The 24,300-nt window shown below is 41.1% G+C and overlaps 1 protein-coding gene across 1 annotated transcript in view; it reads left to right on the forward strand.

The window, feature by feature from the left end:
- sfmbt2 (Scm like with four mbt domains 2) overlaps positions 1–20,440 on the forward strand; it is a 43,902-nt gene extending 23,462 nt beyond the window's left edge. The window contains exons 5-20 of the mRNA XM_070928889.1: positions 2,495–2,583; positions 3,483–3,732; positions 4,448–4,545; positions 5,867–5,968; positions 6,922–7,152; positions 8,080–8,206; positions 8,368–8,481; positions 8,571–8,613; positions 10,293–10,360; positions 13,352–13,491; positions 13,944–14,053; positions 15,672–15,847; positions 15,994–16,163; positions 17,789–18,112; positions 18,448–18,570; positions 19,395–20,440. Of these exons, the coding sequence (XP_070784990.1) occupies positions 2,495–2,583; positions 3,483–3,732; positions 4,448–4,545; positions 5,867–5,968; positions 6,922–7,152; positions 8,080–8,206; positions 8,368–8,481; positions 8,571–8,613; positions 10,293–10,360; positions 13,352–13,491; positions 13,944–14,053; positions 15,672–15,847; positions 15,994–16,163; positions 17,789–18,112; positions 18,448–18,570; positions 19,395–19,535 (2,306 nt within the window). The 3' untranslated portion in view covers positions 19,536–20,440. The remainder of the gene's footprint in view (positions 1–2,494; positions 2,584–3,482; positions 3,733–4,447; positions 4,546–5,866; positions 5,969–6,921; positions 7,153–8,079; positions 8,207–8,367; positions 8,482–8,570; positions 8,614–10,292; positions 10,361–13,351; positions 13,492–13,943; positions 14,054–15,671; positions 15,848–15,993; positions 16,164–17,788; positions 18,113–18,447; positions 18,571–19,394) is intronic.
- The last annotated feature ends 3,860 nt before the right edge of the window (positions 20,441–24,300 follow it).

A 24,300-nucleotide genomic window follows, 5' to 3' on the forward strand; every position in this document is an offset into this window, starting at 1 on the left:
AGAACTACTTTAAAATACTGTTGTGAAATAAACATCTTTTTTTTCATTATTTAAACTTGTCCTCTAGTGATATAAACTTTTTAAAATGCCCACTTTTGCTTATAAAAAAAAAGCTTGTAGTTTATGTTTTGTTTTTTGTTTTCCAGCTGTTTACTGAAGACTTGGAAATGCCAAAAAAAATACAAATAAGATCTTGATGGTAAATAGACGAACGTGCTCTCTTTACAGTGGAAGTTTACACCCACCAAATAAAACAGAACAAAAACAATGTTAGCTCTTATAAAACCACATCACACAACCTAAATTCAGAACCTATTTTCATTACGTGCAGGATGTTTCAGGACTACATTTCCCTTTCACTTCAGCTTGATGCTAATTGCTGCTGCAGGGAATGTCCGTTCACACAGCGAGTTGTAGTCATTCTGTAACTGTGACTCATTTGGCAACGTTTCAGTGACTGCAACAAGTGTCGGAGTTAGCGGAGGTTGTTTTTTTGTGACTAACAGGAAAAATATGCAGGACACTGAAGGCCGCTCAGCATCTTCCCTGAATTCCTTGGAATGTAAGCTCTGTGTTTTTTGGGGGGGAGGAGGGATAAACAGGAGGCTGATATCAGGAGGCAAATGAAAAGATACACGAACGCAGGAATTATATAACTCTGTTGCACTGTGGGAAACAGGAAGCAGACAATAACCACATGTCCCCATGCAAATCTGCTTGGCCTTTTTAGCATGAGGCCGGGGTCCACCGAGCATGTGTGTGTTCTTGGTCACATTGTAGGGACACAAATCTGCTCAAACTGGTCACACTGTGGGGATTCACCTCCTGTGCGGAGACGAAAAGCTGGTTCCCACAAGGTTAAACGTTTCTGTCCACAAAATATTAGGACACAGCAACGTGTATCGACTGCACACCAGGCTGCCTCAGGGACAAAAACTCTATCTATTATTATATTATAGGTCAAGTCGTAAGACCAAGTCTCAAGTCTTCAGCCTTTCAGGTCTCTGGAAGCTACAATATGTTAACTGAGACCAGGTCAGCTTCATTGCAAAGGGTCTGTCTTGTTTATTTTTCCAGAATTTAACTTGAGAACTTAGATATAAGATTAGATATATGCGCGACAAGGCGGAGATATTTAAGTTACAGATAAGTTAAAGGGAGTCAAGTCGCACAGTGTCCAAGTTCAAATCAGGTTTCAAGGCCTCATTTTTGTGACTTGTGACAGTTTTTCTGATTATGAGCCGTAAAGATTCTTTTAAAAGAGCAGATTGAGACCGACTGCAGAGGACATGCCCATAAGTGGTACAACTTGCACTCAGTTGCCAGTTTATTAGGTACGTCTGGCTCAAACTAATACAACAGTCCTGCTATAAATCCAACGTTTATGAGGGCTGTAATGTTCAGTATTTGTTGAAACAGTTTTTAGACGTGTTGATTCAACTGTTTGTAGTTGAACTGTATTGCATTATACAGAGAGGTGTTTCTGATATTTAACCTACCCTCTGATATAAATGGGGTGGACAAAATGTTAGAAACACCTTTTCAGATTTCATGACAAATGTGAGGAAAGCCCTAACATGAATACATTTTAGTTCTGCTAATCTTAGTCATCTACTGTAGGTATGTAACGTATGTTTTTGTTCTTTAATGTCGACCTGAATCTGACATTTTTAAATTCTGATGGGGGGGCTGCTGTCATATGTGGTCTTGACACAAAACCTAATTGTTGTGGCAGCGTGACCTCCGCCTCAACAGTCATTTTGAATTCATGCACCATTTACTGCTCGCAGAGGAAGTTACACGTCACCTGATGACCTTTTGATATCTGAAATTCTGAATGAAACCTGTTTCTGTTCCCACCACTGATCTCGCATCTCTGCACCGAAATAGCCACTACTGCTCCACAAAGAGCCATAAATAAAAGTTTTAGCTTTGTTTTATTTTGTAGCAGCTGTTATTCTGCACATTATCATTTAAATGACACCGTTCAACACGACATCAGTCAGTGTTTTTCATTTTGATGTGTTTACTTCTGCAGAAACCTGCCAGATGTGACGTCTTTTCTTACTTTTCTTTTGCATACGAAAACCTAAAAATATATCGGATCCCAGCCATAAATCAGAATTGAGCATTAATTTTTGCTGTGTGAATGAAGCCATCAAGGCTTTTCCAGGGGGAAAAAAACACTGAATATTTAATTTTTTCTCACTTTCTTTTGCATAAAAATGATCAAACTCTGAGACATTCATTGTTAAAGCCCTTCACATCACATAAAAAAAACAGTATCTGCCGTGAACAACTTGTTTAGTAAAATGCTGTGTGTTTGTGTGTGTATATGCATGCACTTACTCATGCATGCAGTTCTCTGGTGACTCCACTGCAACACACAAACACAACAGCGTGCTCACTTTCCACACTTTGATTGTCTGTGTGTTTCTCAGTCTCGGCTCTGTCCTTTTTTTCTTTTTCTTTTTTCTTTTTTGTCTCTTTGCAGCCATCAAGGAGAAATACAGCGACTGGACAGAGTTCCTCGTTCAGGACCTGACCGGCTCCAGGACGGCACCGGCCAACCTGCTGGAGGGGGTGAGTGTCTTCACGTTGACATTATCTCATCAAATACGTACGAATCAACAATCTTATTTTCTACAATTCTAAAACAACTCAAATCAAATTTTAACAGTGTGATTTCTCCTCACTGAATATGCTTTTTTTTTGTAGTTGTTGTTGTAAAATGCTAAATAGGATGCAGCAGAGGCACATTTTGGACATGACTTGGTTGTTTTTTTAGACTCTGTGTGAATCCTTCCTGCAATAAAAGGGATGTTTTTCATTTTTAGTTCACTGTAATATGCAGCACAACTGACTGTTATGACCTAAGTCACTATCTGACTGAAACATTGTGGGCATTTCGTGAAAACGGGCAGCAGGAAGATGAGAGAGATGGGGAGTGACATGCAACAAAGGACACTTGGGTTCATGAAGGGCCCTTTAACCCCTCAGCAACCGAGGCGGCGGAGGGTCACATGACAATATTGATACCAATCTGGCTGTTTATATATAACTGAACAAGCACAGAATAGCACACACCAGAAAGAAAAGACCCACTGATGCAAAAAGAAAGCGCTTAAAAAAGGGTGCAAAAAAGAAAACCTGCATCTTTAAAACTGATCGTCTGTAGACTGAAACATTTTCATAACTACTTACTACTAATACTTTCTCTAAGCAAGTAAGATATCCACACCTGGATATCTGTGTGGTCTGGTGCGGTTGAACCAGGAGAATAAAGCTATTAGCTCGGCTAATAGCTTTATTATTCAGGCTGTATAACCTCAACTTCCTCTTTTGTTTCCACGGCTCGTACTGTAAAGAATAACAGAGGCTCCGCCCTCTGAGGTTTGACTTAACCAGTGAACCAATGAGATGATCTCTGTGTCCAAGACATTTTAGAATGAATGAAAACTCTCCCTATGCGTCTCTCTCAGCCTCTGAGAGGTAAGAACACCGTGGATCTGATCGTCGAGGACTCGGTCTTGGAGCTTCAGGACGTCTCAGACCCCTTGCTGTACTGGCCCGTCCGAGTGATCCAGAACGTCGGAGGGAGGCTCCGTCTCCGCTACGCCGGCCTGTCTGACGACCATCAGGCTCAGGACACCTGGCTGTTCTACCTGGATGTCAGGCTCCGCCCGCTCGGCTGGGCTCTGGAGAACCGTCTCACCTTAGAACCGCCCACAGGTGATCCTCTGATCTGCTCACACCTTTTCATTTACTGTCGGCCTGAAACTGCTGCAGGGGGAGCTTTGATTTTGCCACAACTTAATTACAGTGTGTGAGAAACACAATGATACTTAATGAGCCATTTTATCTTGTTTTTATTTAGTGATTTATTAGAAATGCTATTGTTTCTGAAAGCCAATACAAATATTCTTCCACTGAAACTAACCCAACATTAAGTGGTGATATTATCTTTAAATCAGGGCTGCAGCTATGTTTATTATAAATTAACCTGCTTTGTATTTTCTTGATTAATCTCCTAATAGTTTGGTCTATAAAAATCCAAGGCGGCATCTTCAGATTGTTTATTTTGTCCGACCGAAGAGTCAAAACTCAAATAGATTTAATATTGGAGGACTTAAAAAAACAACAATGCAGTGTGTTAGCACCAAACAGATCCAGATTAAATGTTGAATAATGTCAGTGTTTTTTTGTAAATTTAAAGAGATTTAAGTATAAATTTAAAGGGAAAATCAGGAGTTAATGTAACTTAAAGTAATAGCACAGTAAGAGTCGTCATTAAAATCTTGATAACTAAAATTGATCCGTAACAATTGCCGGTTTACACAAGGTATTCCCATCATGTCAGCAGTTAAAAAACGTTGACTTCATGTATTTGAACACCCCTCTTAAGGTGTCAGTGAGACAGGATGAACTTTTCATCTTTCCTCTGCAGGACTCCGGTCTCTGAAGAGCGCCCCTGACTGGCAGGAGGCTCTGGAGGACGCTCGACTCAACGGACAGAAGAGTCCGCTGCCGCTCGAGGTGTTCAAGGTGAGTTGCTGTAGTTCACACACACACACACACACGCACACACACACACGCACACACACTTCTGCTCTCCACACAGTGTGTGTGTGTGTGTGTGTGTTGGCTCAGAGCCAGACTGCAGGACCACCAGGGTGAGATGAGCTGCTCTGTTGCTACCATCACCTCTATTGTCTGCGTCTGATTTATGATATGAAACTGAGATAATAAGTGAACGCAATAGTTTACTGTTCTGTAATTTCCTTGAAAGAATTATGTAATTTGGTACCAATTATGAGTAAAATCGGAACGTTCTTGAAGGAAAAGCTCCATTTAAACCCAAGTAAATATCTCCTAGGCTGTATGTTGAATTGTAGACTTGTTTGAAGGTAAATTTTTGTATGTTCAGCTAACCTGCTGTGCACTAATAGACTCTCAGTTGCACAAGCAATTAACTGGATCTGTACCAACTGAACGCCCCCCCCCCCCCATAATTACCTCCAAATTACGAAGTTATATCTAGGAAACTTAAAGCGTCACAGGGTAAATCATGATTGAACTGATTTAAGTTGTATAAGGATTAAGTGTTCAGTAATACATCATGCTGTTTTCATGTTTTTCGGCTTCAACAATTAAAATCCCTCTTTCAAATTGTGCTCTTATGCACTTTCATTCATACAAGGCTCTTCTGCCATCATTTGCATTAGAAAGGAGATCCAAAAACAAACACTCCTGAACTAGAACAACAGAAACAAGTCTCGTTAAACAAAACACACACTGCTTCACCAAACCTGACAAGCAAACCAAGCGAGATTACAAAAGCAACGTTTGGTTTTATTTTAAAAACGGTTCCCACAAGAATCTTTGGAGAAAATTGTTAAATCATTATTTTTTCATTTCCTTCAAAATCGCGCAGCCCGAACTGTCGACACACCCGCCGTCTGTTACCGTACGTCTTTCCTGAAACAAAACAAAAATGTACGTCATACAGGAAGTGGTGGGTATTCGCATAACAGAAGAAGAACCGGGTGTTTGCATGCGGGGGCTGATCAAACAAACTAATTCCAGAGAGGCAAACCTCATCATCAAATCCCAGGAATAAAAGACGTCACAGCACTAGACACAAAAAAAGCAAGAATTCCTATTTATTTTGGTCTAATGATCACCACCACCCAGAGATGATGCTTCATCCACCTTTTCATTAACTACTACAGAGGGAATAATCCTTTGCCTCGTTCATTACATGCCCACCCAGCAGGGTTTGCGTGACCTACATTGTCTTGCATGTGTGTGCATTAACAAAAAAGTGGAGCACATTTGTCTAAAAGTGTTGACTTTACTGTGTCAGGACCATGTAGACCTGCCTAAGCACTCCTTCAAGACGGGGATGAAGCTGGAGATGGTTTCTCCGCGGGAGCAGCTCCAGATCTGCCCTGTTTCTGTCACCAAGGTGAGTCACGCTGAAAACAATGTCTTATCTGAAAAGAAAAGAAATACATGAAGCAGACTCCTCCCTCGAGCATTCCTCTGCTGCCTTTATTAATGTGGCTTTGGATTCTTCACGTGTTTCTGCCAAGAAGGTAGCCTTGTTCCTTTTTGTTCTTTTATCTCATATGTGTCGCATTAAAGCTGACTTCTGTTTTCACATGTAGGGATATCACGTCATTGTTTCTGTGTTTCCTACTGTAAATTAGGATTGAACATGTTACTGTGCTGTATTTGTAGAGACTTAAATAGGTAGAGTTACGTGTGTTATATGTCACGTAATGATACAAGGAAACTCACTGTGTGACATCCAAATGAAGCTGCCAGTTATCAATATTTTGTTCCAGTATCCAGTAGTTTAAAAATAAAAATAGGAACCCTAATTTTATCCCAGCTCACTGCAGATGTTTCGAAAAGATTGTGACATTCTGATTTTCAAACACAAATAGGGAAGTTTGGTAGATGACGGGTGCTATATCAAAATGAGGAAGTGTATGTTGATGTGTTTTCCAAAAAATACTATTTCAAAAAACCCCACAGGCACCTTAAAATATTCTATTTTAATTTTCATGAAAACATGAATTCAGCTGATGATTGTCTTTCAATATTAAGTAGTAAGTATTCAAAATGTTTCAAGGTATTTACTGGCTTTAAAAATTGAATATTATTCTATTTTATTATTTATTCGATTGTTATGGCCCTTGTTTGCTTCCATACTAGACTTAAAGGGGTCCTCCAGCACTTTAGTACTGCACTTCCATAAAGTTGGGGGACATACGTGACTCAGATTAAAGAGGTTGAAAAACACTGGATCCTACATTTCCCAAGATGCACCTCCATACCATCTGACTTCCCAAAGCAAGCGCCCCTTTAACAATAAACTGAAGATCAGTTGATTAAAATCTGTCTCCTCCTCAGGTCTACAATGAGGTCTACTTCCAGGTCACGCTGGATGACCTCTCCCTTGACACTAAGCCGCGCTTTGTGGTGTGTCACGCCAACTCACCGGGCATCCTGCCCGTCCAGTGCTGTCTGAAGAACGGGGTGGGTCTGGATCGGCCCCCGGGCTACGAGGGCCAGGACTTCGACTGGGCCGACTACCTGAAGCAGAGCGGGACAGAAGCGGCCCCTGACGCCTGCTTCCCTGACGTAAGACTCGGGGGGGGAAAGTCCTGATTTTCATCTAGACCAGACGTGCTTGGTCCTGATAATTAGCGCTGTCAACTGTTTGGAGGTTGTTAAAAATGTCACCAAGGGAGAACTAAAGATCCTGCACACCCACAAGATATTCTGAACAAGATATTTCCATGTGTGTTTTCCGTTGGAAAGCACCAAAGAATAAGTCTCACTCCCAAACTTACTAACTGCACAAAGACGAGCTTCACGCTTCATCTTGAGCGTTCTACCTCCATGTTTGGGTTTCACCAGAGAAAAGGCCTCAGGGATCAGGACTAAAGGGTTGTTTTGTTCTTTCCCACCTCCGATAAAGACCAACCAAACTGTCTCCGCAGCTCTGGGAAGCAGATTTAAGACCAAATGTTGCCGCGTACTACGACCCATTTCTACAAAACTAACCAATCAGAAAACACATGAAAAAGTACAAGAAAACATAATAATTGCTGCTGCATTTTTAAAACAGGCGAGCGGTGCAGAAGGATGATGACATTTTGTTTTCTATTTACAACATGTTTAGTTCCTTTTTTCTAATATTTCCTAATGTCTTGCGTTGAATTTCTCCACCTTGGTGAAGCCTGGTGAACTGTGCCAACACCAGGGACACGCAACAGAGTCTGATGTGTTATATTTTACAGATCTATTATTAATTCGATTATAATATCTGACACAGATTGCGATTTTATTTGACCCTTGTGGCGCCGTGTACTCTGCTACTGCACCATGTATAACAGCCTTCAAGGAAATCAGGGTTAAATCAGTTGGAATATCTTGTAGTTTGAGTCCAGCTTTAGGTTAGATCATTGTCCTAAATGTTAAATAAACTCTCTCTGTCTCTGTCTCTCTCTGTCCTTTACCCTCCTCCACCTGTGCATGTGTGTGTGTGTGTGTGTGTGTGTTCAGACATGGCAGAACAGAGGCTTTGCCAAGGACATGTGGCTGGAGGCGGTGAACCCTCACCGGCCAGCGGAGGTGTGTGTGGCTCAGATCACACAGGTCAGAGGACGCCTGCTGTGGCTCCGACTGGAAGGTACATACGTGTGTGTGTGTGTAGGAAGGATTAAGTGTCGGAGGATTAAGTGTCATAGGACTCCTGCTGTGTCTCAGAAAAAACAGTGTGTTGGTGTGTGTGTGTGTGTGTGTGACAGCGCCTTCACCCCTCCTCTCTCTCTGCTGTCTACCTGTCTCCAGGTGTAGCGAAGCCCCTGTCAGAGTGTATCGTGGACGTCGAGTCCATGGACATCTTCCCTGTCGGCTGGTGCGAGGCCAATGCTTACCCTCTGACCCCTCCACTCAAACCTGTCTGTATGTACACACACACACACACACACACACAAAATCTACACCTATTTACTTGGGAGTGACAGCTTAATGCAGACTCTGTTTCTCTGCAGGCCAGAAGCAGAAGAAGATAGCGGTGGTCCAGCCAGAGAAACAGTAAGACAGACATTTATCTATCAACACTCATCCCAGGTGGAGTTTGACTGACGGCCTTTTGAAGGCTGATGCTGATATATTTTGGAGCTGAAGCTGTTTTAAGCTGATATTCAATAGAGAGCCGAAATCTGGTCCCTTTTTCAAGCCAGCATCTGTTTTATTAGCCAGACGATATGCAGACGACAGATTAAAGAAAAATGTGAATCAACTCAACACAATTTACACATTTAAATTACTAACTTGCTTTGCCAAATACAGTTAATTTCAGAGGGTAAGAGTTATGTTTCTGTGCTACATCCAGAAGTCGTAGGGAGGATTTCAGGTTGAATAGTTGTGCGTATAAATCTCAAGTAAAACATCAGTGTCAGTGTTGATATTTCTATTCACTATTCAACAAAATCTCCCAACTTTAATCAAGTGTTCTGAACTTCCTTATTAAACCATAAAAATGTTAATTATGCATTATTTGCCAGAAGCAGCTACTAAAGTAGAAAACTAGAATTGATGATGCCCTAAAATGTGAGTTTTGCAAGCTCGTAATATTTATAAATAATAACATTTACATGTTGGGCAAAGGATTCATTTAAAAGATCAATTAAAAACTGTAATAATGACTTAAAGGTATCATTATCAGGCGTCCCTGGCTTTACCACTGACCTACACAATTTATTTTTTTGATTGTTAAATTATTTTGTAGGTATTAGAGCTGAAATAAGTAGCCAATGAATCGATTAATCACTCGACAGGAAAAGAATCGGCAACTAGCACTTTTGATAATCAATTAATTGGTTGTCATTTTTCAAGCAAAAATGCCAAATATTCTCTCAGCTTCTCAATTGTGAAGATTTGCAAAAACAAAGTTCTGCTACACAAATTTTAATTCTTATCTCCGATCTTTGGTTTCATTTTATCTCTTTGGGCCTCAAAGATGTATTGAGAGTGGAACATGAGACGATGTGACAGAGGGTCAGAGGTTTAGAGGTCAAAACTTCTAGACTAAGTCTAAGCCTGTAGTCTAAAAGTTCACTGTAAACTAAAAACATGAAGGTTCTGGGACAAAACAAGACATTTGAAGACATAAACTTGGTCTATGGGAAATTGTCACAGGCCTTTTTCAGTATTTTCTGACATTTTATAGAGCAAACGATTATTAGTATCTGTCACTGCAGCCTAACAGCCGTCTGTTCCCCTTTGTTTTCTGTCTTTCTACCTGAGAGCCAAAAAAAAATAAAGATTTCCTCAGAAAACCCTCGAGGCTTTTCTCCCTTTTCTGTCACTCCAAAGCCATTAATTGAAAGAGTGGCTTTTTAGAGCAGAAATTGCCTTTCTGGGGCGCTGATTGATTTTGCTGACAAACGACACCCCGTCGGCTGGCAAACGCAGCCCCGGGAGTGCGAGGTGGAAATGGCGGTCGGAGAGCAGCAGAAATATGAGGTCTTCAGCTGCACTTTGTCAGCTCTCTCATCTAACCACAAATCCCGTTTCTCACCTTCAGGGGAATCCTTTCATCAATAACCCCCCCCCTGCTGCTCTCTAACCTGCTTCTAAATCTGAGGGAAACTGTAGCAGCTGTGGTGAAGATCGATCGGTTAAACGAGCGATCATTCGGTTGCTCTGTTGTTTCCTGTCTGGATGATTTCATTGATTAGTTTGACTGTATTGATTGCCTTTTCCTGCAGGTTGGCTCCGTCCCAGCCGGTAGAGACGACGCCCGTCAACTACTGCCAGCCCATCGCCATGGATCCAGGTAATCAAAAGCCACGTTACACATGATTTATCTCCAGTAATTAATGCTAATGAGCTGCTGTGATGAGAGCGGAGGGGGAGGCCCGCTCTACACTCGAAAACACTTTGTGATGCTCAGTATTTACTTTGTGTTTTAAGAGTCTCATCTTCATTATAAGTCCTTTTCAGACATGGAATATGGAACATTGATGGCTTCATTTATCTGTTAAAGTGATGGCTTTTTACGTGCACACGAGGTAAATGTTCTGTGAAATGTTCTCTCACAGGCTGCATCAATGATGGACTTCATTAACAACCATTCATAAATTCATCATTTATTGCTCACACAAGGGTTAGGGTTAGTATTAGTAAGTATTGAATGACAAGAGGTTAAGTTGGGACTGTCCTGCATGTAAAACTCTGGATATTCATTTATTCATTCATGCAGCTGCCATCAAAACTAATAGAGAGGGAGTGCTGATCGAGATTGGGCAGATCAATACCTGAAGTATTGATACTACCGATTCTAAGTCTTGTTTTGATTATCAATGCTAGCGTCAATAGGATCTGCCTCATGTTAGATCCTGTTGTGGGCACACGAACAGGGAACTTACACACACATTATTAAAAAGTTTGGCCTTCATAATAATTAAGTGCTGAATGTGTTACAGTCCTCCTTAAAAGAGACAAACATCCAACACAAACTAGCGCCATCTTGGAAATGTCGCAGAAATGTTAAACGGTCCAGCCGAGTAAGTTCGCCGCCGTGGCTTCCACGTGAAAGTGAAGCTGCCGGCTCATTCCTGTAACGAGGTGAATGTCTGAAAGAGGCGGCGCCGTAACTCTGTGTCGTCTACACGGAGGTGATGAAGGTCGAGGGAGAGCCTGGTGACAGAATAATGTTGTGTGTTCGTGGTTCCATTCAAAAGATAATTAAAGAACACAAAGAGCAGCTACGCTGAGTCTCACTTCCTCTTTAGAGAACTCTCACAACACAATATACTATAGAAAGTATACACAAATGTGCTGCTGCAGAGGAAATATCACTAAAGCATTAGAGAGCTGAAACATGTCTCAGATTTTACTGGAGCTCTACTAGGACTGTATTTGGCCAGTTATCAGCTGGAACAAGAAAACTACGCCCACAACAACAACAACAACATGGAGCCAGAAATCTAAAACCAGTGTCAACTTTACAACTTGAGTCTTATTCTTGCAGTTTCGTCCATTTTCTGGTTTTCAAATTGAGACACAACTTTACAACTAAGTGCGTGTGGCAGCCAACCACACAGCCTTCAGGTTAAACACATCATGTTAAACCATTTATTTAGAGGTGAAAACGAAGGTACACGCTGACATTTTCACCTGCTGTAAACATCTGTAATGACTCTGACCTTTAGCGGGTGCTTCAGCATGTTCTTTGTGCCTCGTCTCTTCCAAATAAGTGTGTAAGATAACGGAGATTATTTGGGTTTTGTTTGAAACTATCTGGTCTGTTTGCCGCAATTAAGCCGCAGCAGCCAGTGGCACCGCATCCCAAGACTTCAGTAAATGTAAAATATATTAAAGATTTGCAACACAAGGCCCGTGTAAAAAGCAAAGTTAGGTGTATTTTTGGAAGCTTTTTTTTTTTAAACAGATCCTGGAAGATCCAGTTTTGTGTGTGCGGTGGATCTGGATGTAAACAACATGTATGTTCGAGCACAAAGAGGGCGGTGTGGGCTCAGCGTTGTTTCCAGCAGACCCTTGCCCTCTTTTCCAAGTTCCCTGTTTAAAAACCACCCACTCGCTCATGCATATTAATCACCTCACCTAATTACTATTCACCCCTGGCGGTGTGGTTCCAGGTGCCGGCGGTAGTGAGGGGCTGCAGGAAGGGCGGAGAGCAGCATTGTTCTGTCGACCCTAATTAATCTCTGGGGGGGGGGGGGCGACTCTCGGCCCAGTTTGCCTCACCTGTGTGGCGAAATGTTTAGGGGTCACATGCTACTGATATACAAGAATATAACAGCAATGAAACGTACAGTTTGTACATTAAAAGGACAAAAACCTGTTTTTTCTCAATCAGCTTCTTACTCAGAACAATGAAGACACTTTTCTGCCAAATCAGTAATAGTTCTGGTTATTTCCCATTTCTATATTTTTTGTTTTTCTTCTTACTGGGTTGGAGTGGGTGAGGCTCAGTTGGAAGAAGGTGACCCCACCCACACATTTCTTTGCAAAAGTCAGGATTTGAATCAAACTCCGACGGCAGCTGTGGGCTTGTTCGCTCGTTAGCTGTCAGTGAAATCTGATCAAAACACACCCACACAGTCCTGACGAAGCAGATTAGTGTCTTTTTAAATAACACCTAAATATGTTTTAGTCCAAACTTTAACTGTGATTGTTGCATGTTTAGTAATTAATATTTAAAGAGTAAACTGTCAACAGGCTGCGTATCCTGGGACTGTATAGATATATCTGGTCTGCAGTCACATTCATTCATATTCAGTGAAATGTTTTTACAACAAGTTGTTGTGGTTGTGTGTCTAAGGGCCTTTTAAACTTTTAAACACTGACCTCTAAACTATATTCTGCACCAAGACTGCACAGATCAGGCGACGAAAGCCTGCTCAACCCTCTGCTGTCCAAGATTAGATTAATAGAATAAATAGAAAAACTTCTTTGTACAGTGTGAAGTTATTTTTCCAAATGTAGTAGTCAGCGATGTAGTTTAACCTATGTGGCCTTTTAGTGTGTAGTCCGTCTGAGAAGTGCTGAGCTGACACTAAAGTGCACACCAAAGCCTGAATCTTCAGTCCAAATAACTGAAGATTAAATTTTACTCATAGATCTCAGACCCTACAAACCACTCTTCATACAGTATTTGTTGTATGTGATATGTTGTTAAAGTACTTCCTTGTTTAATATTTGTTTTGTTTTTTAAAGAGGTGATTATTGACCTGAGCCATGTTTGCCCTTTTTGTTTCCATGCTGGTTAACGTTCCCGTTTATGGTCCGTCCTCTGTCCCAGGATCAGCTAACGGCCGATACTGCTGCTCCAAGATTTTCGTCAACCACCGCTGTTTCTCGGGGCCGTACCTCAACAAGGGACGCATCGCTGAGCTGCCGCAGGCCGTCGGGCCCGGAAAATGCACGCTGGTCCTCAAAGAGGTGGGCTCATGTCAGGAGCGGTGGGGGGACACGGAGAGGAGCAGGTTTAATCAAAGAGTTACACACTTTCAAAGGGAGAGGAGGGGCGACAGAGATTGAAAGAGGGAGGAGGTGAAAGATGGAGGGCGAGACAGCGATGTCTTGTTAACCACCTGCAGTTTCCCAGCAGTGCCTTCATTTTAATGTGAGGAGCTGTCAGTCAAGTTTGTTTACACATACACACCGCCACTACCGCTTAGCAAAACAGCCTGTTAATTTCTCCAGAGACCGTGTGTGTGTGTGTGTGTGTGAGCGTCCACGATGAGTAAAGACTGGTGTGATCTGTGTTTGTCTTTTTTGGTTTTGTTCCATCATGTTTGAGCGGCTACTCTGATTCTTCCTGAGAATTTCTCAGTTTCTTCTTCTTCTTGTTTTTTTTTCTTAATCTGAACTCTTTTTCTTTTTGCCTCCAGCTGCTGAGCATGCTGATCAACGCCGCCTACAAGCCCGGGCGAGTCCTGAAGGAGCTGCAGGAGCTGGAGGATCAGAGCTGGGACTGCCAAGAGGAGACCCTCAAAGCCAAGTGAGGAAACCAAAATACAAAGAAGTGCAGGAGATCGTTCACCAAAATAGGATTAATGTATTGTGAACCGTAAAACATCCGACTATCATCCACCAGCAGCAGGCCTCACAGACGAGCCTTCCTCTCTGTCCCTACGAGTCCATTTCGCACCCCTGCACTGAATCTTTAATGTTATTCTTTGTTGCTGCAGTGGTTTGTATGAGGTCTGCATTTTCTTCCACTGCCGGCTGCACGGAGCCAAATTATTCCACAGCTTCGGGCTGCACGCTCAGTGTTTTCTAATCAAAAAACTGCCCCGTTTTTCTGGCTGAGACGAGAAGGAGTTGGCCAGTCGTGGGTTCCAGTGAGTCACCTGTGGCGGGCTGCAGAGCACAGTGACCACACTCATGCATGAACGTTTTGACAACTCGACAAAGAGAGTTGCTTTTAATTTTCTGCCCAGAGAGCCAAGTCATGTCTGACTCTGCTTCAGTACACAGTTCAGTTCAATTAACCAACAGCGGAAACTTCAGTTTCAACACAAAGTAACTCAGTTAATCAACAGAAATTATTCTGATCACCTATTAAACTTGTTTCAAACATTTTCCACTTCTCAAAAGTGATGATTTGATTCTTGTCACTGTTTTTAAATCACTGTAAAACTTAATATCTTTGGGTTTTGGACATGGGTCTGTTTTAATAGATTTTGTACTAAAAAGACTTGATCTGACTTACGTAGATTGCTGAAGCTTCTAATAAACTTTGAAATACATATTTGTCCCTCATCACTTAGATTGAAAGCGCATGAGGGAGTATAAACAGGATAAAATAATCAAAGCAAGAAAAACCTGTTTCTGTGTTCACATCGGCGTCTGACTATTGTTACTTAAGACAGACTTGAAAAACGAGCCAATCCTTTTAATGCTGGATATGGTTGTAGTAAGAAAATGTAATATTTATGTACCTTAAACCAGGAATCATCAGGTTAAATGACGTGTTTTTAATCCGACATTTTTACAATTTTAAAGCCATTTGGAATATTTGGTGACCTTTAATTTATTTTTTTACACGTTTGTGCCAACTCATACACCGTTCTTAATGTGTAAAATGTCTTATATAGTTATTTATTTTCAACAGAGGGAAACTTAGCTCAGTGTTTGCTTTATTCTTTCTCTTTCTTGTTTATTAAAACCTTATTTAAAACCTGAAAAAATAAAAATAAATAAAAACTGACCTTTTTAGGACCAAATCTTATTGAGGATTTAAATATAATCTCAGCTTTAATTTGTGTCTGTTTTGAAGTTCTTAAGAGGTCACTGGTTCAGGTTCAGTCGAGCGCTGACCGACTTCATCAGGCCGCAGGTCAGATTTGTCCTCAGACCAGCTCACCTTTCCTAACCTTAGCCATTAGAGGGGAGATTGCTGCTGCTGTACGGCCCTCATCGACTAGACGATCTGGATTCACAGAACGGCCCACTGTCACATCATTACTGCGCAGACAATCATCGTTCACTGTCCAGAGCTTTGATGGATCACAGTTTAATTATGCTTTGTTCTCATAAATAAAAGTGTAATCACGGGCTGACAATGTCACGACATCCCCTCCCCCCTCCCCTGCTCCCTCTGTCTTTTCTCCCAGATATAAAGGGAAAACCTATCGCTCCACCATCCGGATAGTCCGCCTCGCAGACCAGATCCCGGACTTCTGCCGCAAGGTGTGCGTGAAGCTGCAGTGCTGCCCGAACCTCTTCAGCCCCGTCCTCGTCACCGACAAGTGCCCGGAGAACTGCTCGGTTCAGACAAAAACCAAATACAGTGAGTGTCTGTAATTAAACGCATCACTTCCTCCACCACAGCTATGGAGAGGACCTGAATCAAAGCTCGGGTGTATAATTCCCTCTGATGAGCGGCTAAGATTTGTTTTGGGTGTATTGTTTTCGACATCTGCTGTGCGTCCGCAGCCTATTACTATGGGAAGAAGAGGAAGCTGTCCAAGCCGATGGGAGGCGAGGAGGCGGCAGAGGGAGACCTGGCCAAGCCGACGCGCCGCAGGAAGAAGAGGAAAGCTATCTTTGTGCAGAAGAAGAGACGCTCGTCTGCTGTGGACTACACTCCTGCTGGCTCACCGCAGGTCAGGTCACACTCCTCTTCTTCACCTTCCGCCTCGGCTCTCCTCTTCCTCTCTTATATTGTGCGTTAACTGGCGTCCTGTCGGCGGCGGCTCACGCAACAGGCGGATGCCGAGCGTGCAGTCGTGATCGAGCGTGTAAATATAAACATCCCTACATGTGACGGAGGCAGGAAGAAGGTGGAGCGGGAGCGTCACAGGCAGGAAGTGAGTTTTCATTTAGCTTAGACTTTAGTTTACTCACTCGTCTTAATTTACATCTTGGTCGCTCCAGTGAAAGGCCCTCAGGTTTGGGTTTTATGTGTGAAGTGTGGACTGTTTACTGGTCAGACTGGTTGGCAGAAATATTAAGTGACTGAGCTGAGTCACCTGCAGATTATTTCCCTTGTCTTGTAGAGCTGAAACAATAAGTCGATTAGCTGATGAACAAATATCAATATATGAAACAAATATTAAACTATTCATCTGAGTCATTTTTCCAGCAAGCATTCCCAAAGATTAGCTTGTTCCTGCTCCTCCAGTGTAAGTATTTTTATTCATTGCAAACTGAATATTTTGGGGTTCCCCTTGCTGTGGGAAACTTTTTGCCATTTTCTGCCATTTTCTAGACTCAACAAACAATTAATCAAGAAAAGAATCGGTAGATTACTCGATCAAGAAAATAGTCATTAGTTGTTTAGCTGTTTTAAACCTAAACATATTATAAAAAGCAGCAAACAACCAGGTCATGTTTGCGACTTTTGCTTGAAAATGACGTTGATTGAATCAGAAATAAGCATCAAATTAGTTTAATAAATCCATATCAATGCATTTAGGTTCAGCTTTCATCAATTTTGAGAGAGTTATGAATCATAAACTTCATATTTAATAAACACCTCAACTCAAATATTAGTATTTCCAGGAATATATTTGCTGTTTTGCTAAATAACTACTTGAATGTTTTGTACATTTCTCTTTACCGTAAAAAAAGACGGTGAGGATTCGATAAGAGACTCTAGCGAAGATTAAAGAGTCTGGGTTGGATCCGGCTATCAGAACCCTCAGTAGCAAACGTATCTAACTCCTATCTAAACCATCGATCCCTGACCTAACGTGGAAACGTGAAACCGAGGACAACATGAGTCACGCCTAACGTCACTCTCAAGGAACTTCAGACTTGTCTCACCTCTTGTTTCTGTCCGGCTCAAATGTCTCCTCCTGTGTGAGACACCGAGGAGCTGCAGAGTGCTCGGGTTTGACCTTCATTTGAACTCTTTGTCTTTTATCAAACATTTTATAACAAAAGATTTAAACAACATATTGCAGAAACGTTCGTTCGTGGGGCAAGAAACAGCTGATTCTTATAGCAACTGGCCAAACTTACAGTAAGAAGATGCTGACGCCCAATTGTGATGTGATTGATGATTTAAAACTGATTTAAAATACTGAAAAGTGTCTAAATATGTGCGTCTGTCTCCTAATGTGAAACTGGTTCATGATGGCGATAGTATATCTAAAATATAAGTTTGAAAGTCTCATATAATTCATGACAGATCAATTTCAGTGGGTTGCTAAATAAATAAAAATCAGCACATGAACGGATGCCTGCACCTCCCCTCTCTGACTCTGAGCCTCTCCTCCTCCTTCAGGACAGTGACGAGGGAGAGGAGGATGAAGACATGGCGTTGCAGTCGGGCAGTGAAGGCACCAGCTCGGAGCCACGCGAGGACCACACCGACGCCTCCTCGGTTGAGGTGACCAGCAGCCGCCCTCGCCGGGCCGCCGCCCTGCGCCGGGCCTTCAGCGTGGGCAACACCGCGGGAAGCCAGGACGCCCCCGAACGCCGCAGGAGGTCGACGCGCTCGCTGTCGGCCTTCAACCAGAACAACAACAAGTACCAGCCGGCCAAAGGACAAGACATACAGGTGCAGACGGAGAGACGGCACACTGATGGAGGTTCAGCCCTCACAGTGGTCAGTAACAAGCGACGACATCAATCAAGTGATTTGGTCATTGGCAAGAACATACAATACAATAATAATACATTTATCATTCAAATCTGTGACTTCTGGGAGGCGTCTGGTTGGTTTTTGGCTCTTATTTTGTTTGCTATATTACATTATACTACGTAACTCTGACCCTGTAACATATCTGCCCAAATACTTTGCCAACGCATATTTTAACCACAACAAAAAAGCCACTACGGCCCAAAACTAAGTGAAGAAGGTTACATGGAGACATGTGGTCACATTAACAGTGAATGTACACTATGATTTACAGTGTGTGTGTGTGTGTGTGTGTGTGTCAGGTGGAGGAGGAGGAGGGTCAGCTGGTTTTGGACAGAAATCCTCTGGAGTGGAGCGTAGACGAAGTCGTTCAGTTTATCAACTCTACTGACTGTGCGTCTCTGGCCAACATCTTCCAGGAGCAGGTATACACACACACACACACACACACACACACACACTTAGTCGTGAGGACGCTTATTGGCATTCCTCACCACCTTACCATCACAACAACATGCCTAACCCAAACTGTCTCCCCAACCTAAACCTGACTCTAATCTTAATCCTAAATCTTAACCCTCAAGCAGCCTGACCCGACAAAATGTGAAATCACTTCGCAAAGAACTCCTTTTCAATTGTTCAGATCTTCTCTTAAGTGAGAAAGAGGTACATTTACTCTCTCTGATCCAAATGTGTGTGTTGTTACAGCTCAGACATCAGGAGGTCAGTCACCACTATGATATGTATGATATATTGATTAGATATTTCTTCAGCGCCTGACGTCAAATGAGCCCCACGATGGTTAGGGTTTATTACTTTCATGTTTGTTTGATAAAGACATTAAAACTGTGGGAACTTTGATTATTAAAATCAATAATGCAATAGATTTGGGTGAAATTTGGATTTAAAAAAACCACATCTGCTTGTTTTTTATTCTTCAGAGGCTAATTTGCATTTTTTTCCCCCACTTTTTTATTCTCATTACTTTTTATGACCAGAAACATCTCCTAGGCTTTACCAAATAGGTTTCTATAAACTGCAGTAAATGGCATCTTTTTGCAGCATGAACATCAATTCTTGGATGCGTAAGGACATAAAACAATCTGTAAATTACCTTAATCTGTAAAATTACCTCCTCAAAAAAAAAAAAGGAGTAAGGAAAAGTTTAAGCTGAAAAATACAAGTAAAAAGCTAAAAAAAAACTCTTCTTCTCTCTTTAAATATGTGTTTGCTCCTTCTTCCTGTGCAGGACATCGACGGTCAGGCGCTGCTGTTGCTGACTCTGCCCACCGTACAGGAGTGCATGGACCTGAAGCTCGGCCCCGCCATCAAACTGTGTCACCAGATAGAGCGCGTCAAGGTTGCCTTTTACAGACAGTATGCCAACTGATCCAGGAGCAGCAACAGCAAGCCACCCGCTGAACACCCGGTCAGCCGGAAGAAGTCGCGCACGACCGGGAATGTTGGATTAGGAGCCTCCTGGTGGAAACCTTTTGGAAGTTTTTTGTGGATTTCCAACTTGCAAGAAGAAGGGATGTTTTTTGGAGCAGTTGCTTTGGAAAGACACAAAGTTACAATAGGAGAAGTCGAAGGATTCATTTCTGGGATACTGTCGGTGTGAAAATGTGATGCAGCACCCAGAAAAACTTCCTGCCTGCCGACTCCGGCAGAACAAAACACACAGGAGTCAATCCGTGTGCTTTACTGATCTGTGAAGAAGTTCTTTTGAGAAGCCGAGAAGTCGTTTCTGAAGACATTTGTGTTTATTTCTTGCTTTTCATTTCCATTTTATTTGTGATAGAGGAGCATTATAGCATTTAAGTTAAAAAATAGTTATTAACCACACAGAGTTTTCCCTTTTTTGTGTGTGACATGATTGGTTCTGAAGAAAATATTTGAAAAGTATTTAACAAACCGAGAAGTAATATATTTGGAATATTTATTGTTATGTTTTAATTTATAAGGAGTAAACTATCTATTTGGATGTAGAGAAAATAATCGAACAGTTATATCTTAATGTCAACATCAACTCCTTTTCCACTGAAACACATTTCACATAAACCGGGATCTGCATTTATTTACATTTACACTTCAGTTTGTGTTTATAGAGGTTAAAACAAGGTGTCACACACGTTGTTTGGGAAAGTAACTCCTCCTCCTCCTCCTCTTCCTCCTCCTAACTCTTCTCATTGTTGAAATCACATGAAACAATCATGTAAGCTATTTTGTGTCCATCTATGCAAATGTGTTGCAGATATTTTTGATAAGTAAGAAAATAAATTTCTATTGATTTTTTCCCTGTGTGTCATGAACTTTCTTTCACAATACGACCATTTGTCCAAGCAAAGACGTAGTTATACTCGCAACAGATACAGTTGGAGGATCTGAAGCAAAAGTAGAAATGTCCCCAGATTACAGGAGGAAGTACTCAGATCCCTTATTTAAGTAAAAGTAGCAAAACCACAGTGTAAAAATACTTAATTGCAAGCGTTATTAGTACATTTTACTTGAAGTATCAAACATGTGTCATAATTGCTCCTCCAATGTTATATATGTTACATTACTGAAAGCATTTAATGTTAAATATACTGTATGTGGTGAAGTAAAGTACATGTAGAATGTAGCAGAAAATTAAAGTATTCAAAGTACAAGTACCTAATAATAATAATAATAATCAAGTACATTATTTGAGAAAATGCCTCTAGTTACTTTCTGCTGCTTCAATTTATGATGAATTAAGTGAATGTGGAACACGTTGGTTGATTATTAGCTAATAGTTATCAGATACAATCCTAATCATTGATAACAGATGAACTAACATACTGCAGTTATGGGGTGGCTCCGCTCATTTGAAAGAATAGAAATTATAGTTTGGTAAAAAAAATAAAAGAAAATACAGATTGTGAGGCTGATTTTTAGTATATTAATTGTCACAATAACTAATAAACTACCAGCTCTGATAGGTGGACTGCAGAGGACGCACCACCCACCACCCTGAGTCAGTTTTAACACCTTAACACTGACATTAAGAGTGTGTGAAAACTGGAAAACAAACGAGCAGACAAGTTTACAAAGACAATTACATAAAACCCAGTTTATAATCCATTCATAAGAACATATTCAGAACACAGAGACAATGAATGATGTTTTTAAATCACAGATCTACTTATGTTTCTATACCCCGTCAGTAACAATAAAAACCGGTTTCTGCAGAAGGAGGATCAAGGGTTAACAAGTACATGGTGAGATAAAGGAAGTCAGACCTCACTGTGGTTAAGAGAACAAAGTCACAGTTAAAGAGGAACCACACTTCTCTCTGCTGCTCTGTCGAAACAATATAACACTAACATTGTTAGTGCCGTTTATCTCCATCTCAACCGTTTAGCTTTTCACTGGCTGTAAATCAGTGATTCTTGAACCCCAGGGACAACGTCTGCAGTTGCGTGAAAAGGTTTTGGAGTAGCTCGACCAATTTGAAAAAACTGAATTAGGATTCCATTAAAAAAAACATATATATCCCCATAATGAGTCAGTTGTAACACCTGAAATACCCGACAGCGCATGAAAACCATGAATGTATTAAGTTCTTACAATACATCCACGGCGAAAACTAGTTAAGTTAGCAAGTTAGCAGAGATGTCTAAACAGTTAAAGATAAAATAATGAATAAAAGGTTCAAAAAGTTAGCTAAACATTATTGATAAATGGTTAAAATAGTTAGCTAAAAGTAATATAGTAGTAGTGCAAACATGACCAAATAACCCAATCTTTGACAGTTCAATTGTATGAAAAACAAAATACTGTAATAATATCCAGTAACAACCATTTTAAAATCGATTGGAATGAACACCAGCGTACACCAGCGTACACCAGCGGAGCGGCGACCAGCCTGGAAATCATTTCCATTATTATTGTTTTTCCAGCAGGGCATGTCGACGATGGGCCTGCCGTCCATCAGTCAACAACTACAGTCCCTCTGACGGTTCAATTATTATGTTTCTTAATCTTTTAATGGTAACATGTCGGGTAATTACTGACTAATATATGAAGGCAGAACAAAGACCAAAGTCATAAAGTTGTTATGTTTTTGAGACGTAAACAAATATAATTCTATTTTGATATGTGAACACCACTTGAGTAATAGTAGGATGTCAAATAATGTAAATCATGATGGTTTATAAAATGACTTTTCTAAACCAACTCTGTGGCACAAAAAAAAACCCAAATAGCTTTGACAGACACTAATGTATTCCACAAAAACCAGACAGTGCAATTACACATGAAATGAGGCGCTGTTTTCAAAACAAGACAAAGCAAAATGCCATCGAGAGTAAAAATAGAAATTGAAGTGTGTAAACAAAAGCTGCAATTTATCTCTTTTACTTGAAATAAAATGTCTTTTCATACAAAGGGTATCAATGCAAGCTCAGAAAGCCATTCCTCTGTTTTCTCTACACACACAAGACACTTAAAAAAACACATCCTGCCATAAAGTTACAATCCTTCATTCAAAAGATCCAGAATTAGTCATGTTTATTAAAGCATTATTTATACAGGGTAGGTTGCTTTTAAATAAACGGAATAATAAAACAAACAGAACCGAATGATAAAAAAAGGAAAGCTCGACCAAATTATCTTGACTCAAAGTCTACTTACTAGCTTTTTCTGGAGCTTTCATTGACATTCATTGTCTGCATCAGTGCAAAGAGTTTCTCTAGCAGCAAACTAGATCAATTTCCTCCAGTTTTGGTTTGGGGACCCTGAAGCATCAGTCGAACTAGGAATCATTTGAAATGTATTGATACGGGTGCTGATATAAAATCTCTCCTCCAATCCTATTTTCCCATTTAAGGAAAACAAAGTTCTATGTTGGATGTTGTCTAAACACAATCAGCTGTTTGAGACTTTTGATTTATCTCAGAGGACCCTAACCTCTATCCCCAAATAAACGTGATTATGAATCTGACCAGACACGTGATGCAGGTTTTGATACTGTACTTCACAGCAGAGTTCAGACGAGAGCAAAGATGAGGTACAAGATACAAGTGGCTTGGATTGTAACTCATCTGTGCTTCGCTTTGGACAAACGCATCTCCCAAATGAATAAATGTAAATGTAAAAAAGACACAATTCATGCTGCTTTAAAGTTGTGAGGAGGTACAACAATCCAGTATTTCACGAGAAGAAATTCCAAAATATCAGAGTATTTTTCTTCTTTCATCTTGCAGCTCATCAGATTTATCTGTTGACCCCTTAAGAGGGTGCCGACCCCCATGCTGGGAACCACTTTCTTAAACCATTAATCAGGGTGCAACATCAGATTTGGCTGATATTTATATGTATGCTCTGCTCGGGTCTCGGTCAGATGTGATTCACATTAAATACATGATAAACTTTCCGCTATCAGTTACATTTTACAAACGAAAAATGATCGGTGAGAGAGAGAGAGAAAGAAAGCGAATGTGAGACGACTGAACAAATCATTGCTAGTAGCGAAGAAGAGGAGCAACTTTTGGTTTTCCATCCTTGACCACGAACGCCAATATTTCAATTACAACAATAAAATGTGTAAGATCTGATTCAAACTTAGGGCTACAACTTGCCGCCGACACCCATGCTGATCTTTTTAAGGAGTTATCTCGGGGCAAACGTGATAAAAGAAAATTACATTACGGCAGCGAGTGTGACAGCCTCTAGTTCACGAAACAAACTGAAATGGAAAACACAGTCAGCGGCAACATTAAAACTCTGTGTATGAGATGATGGAGCCATTAGGAAGGTGTTTTATTGGCAGAACAGTTCCTGGTGGCAAAATAAAAGAAATGACTCCCCCCCCCCCCCCCCCCTTATGTGGTGATGATAGCTGTTTCATGTAGCAACATAATTGGAAGTAATGCTGTGTTAGTCATGCATGCAGCACATGGGCCTGATATGCTGATTCATTTGCGCTGCTCCCTGTAAAACATCAGCCAATAGAAATTCATAAAGGCAGTGATTCACATTCAGAGTGTATTCAGCAGCGAGATGTGTCGTGCCTCACCAGCTCTCTGTACGGGTGCAGCTGAATTAATTTAATAGCTTTCTCTCTCTCACACACACATACAGACGCTTCCCCAACTCTGACACTTTGTATTGAGTCACTCTGAAAAGCTGCT

Source organism: Enoplosus armatus, chromosome 22 (assembly GCF_043641665.1).
Source record: "Enoplosus armatus isolate fEnoArm2 chromosome 22, fEnoArm2.hap1, whole genome shotgun sequence".
NCBI classification, from domain to species: domain Eukaryota; kingdom Metazoa; phylum Chordata; class Actinopteri; order Centrarchiformes; family Enoplosidae; genus Enoplosus; species Enoplosus armatus.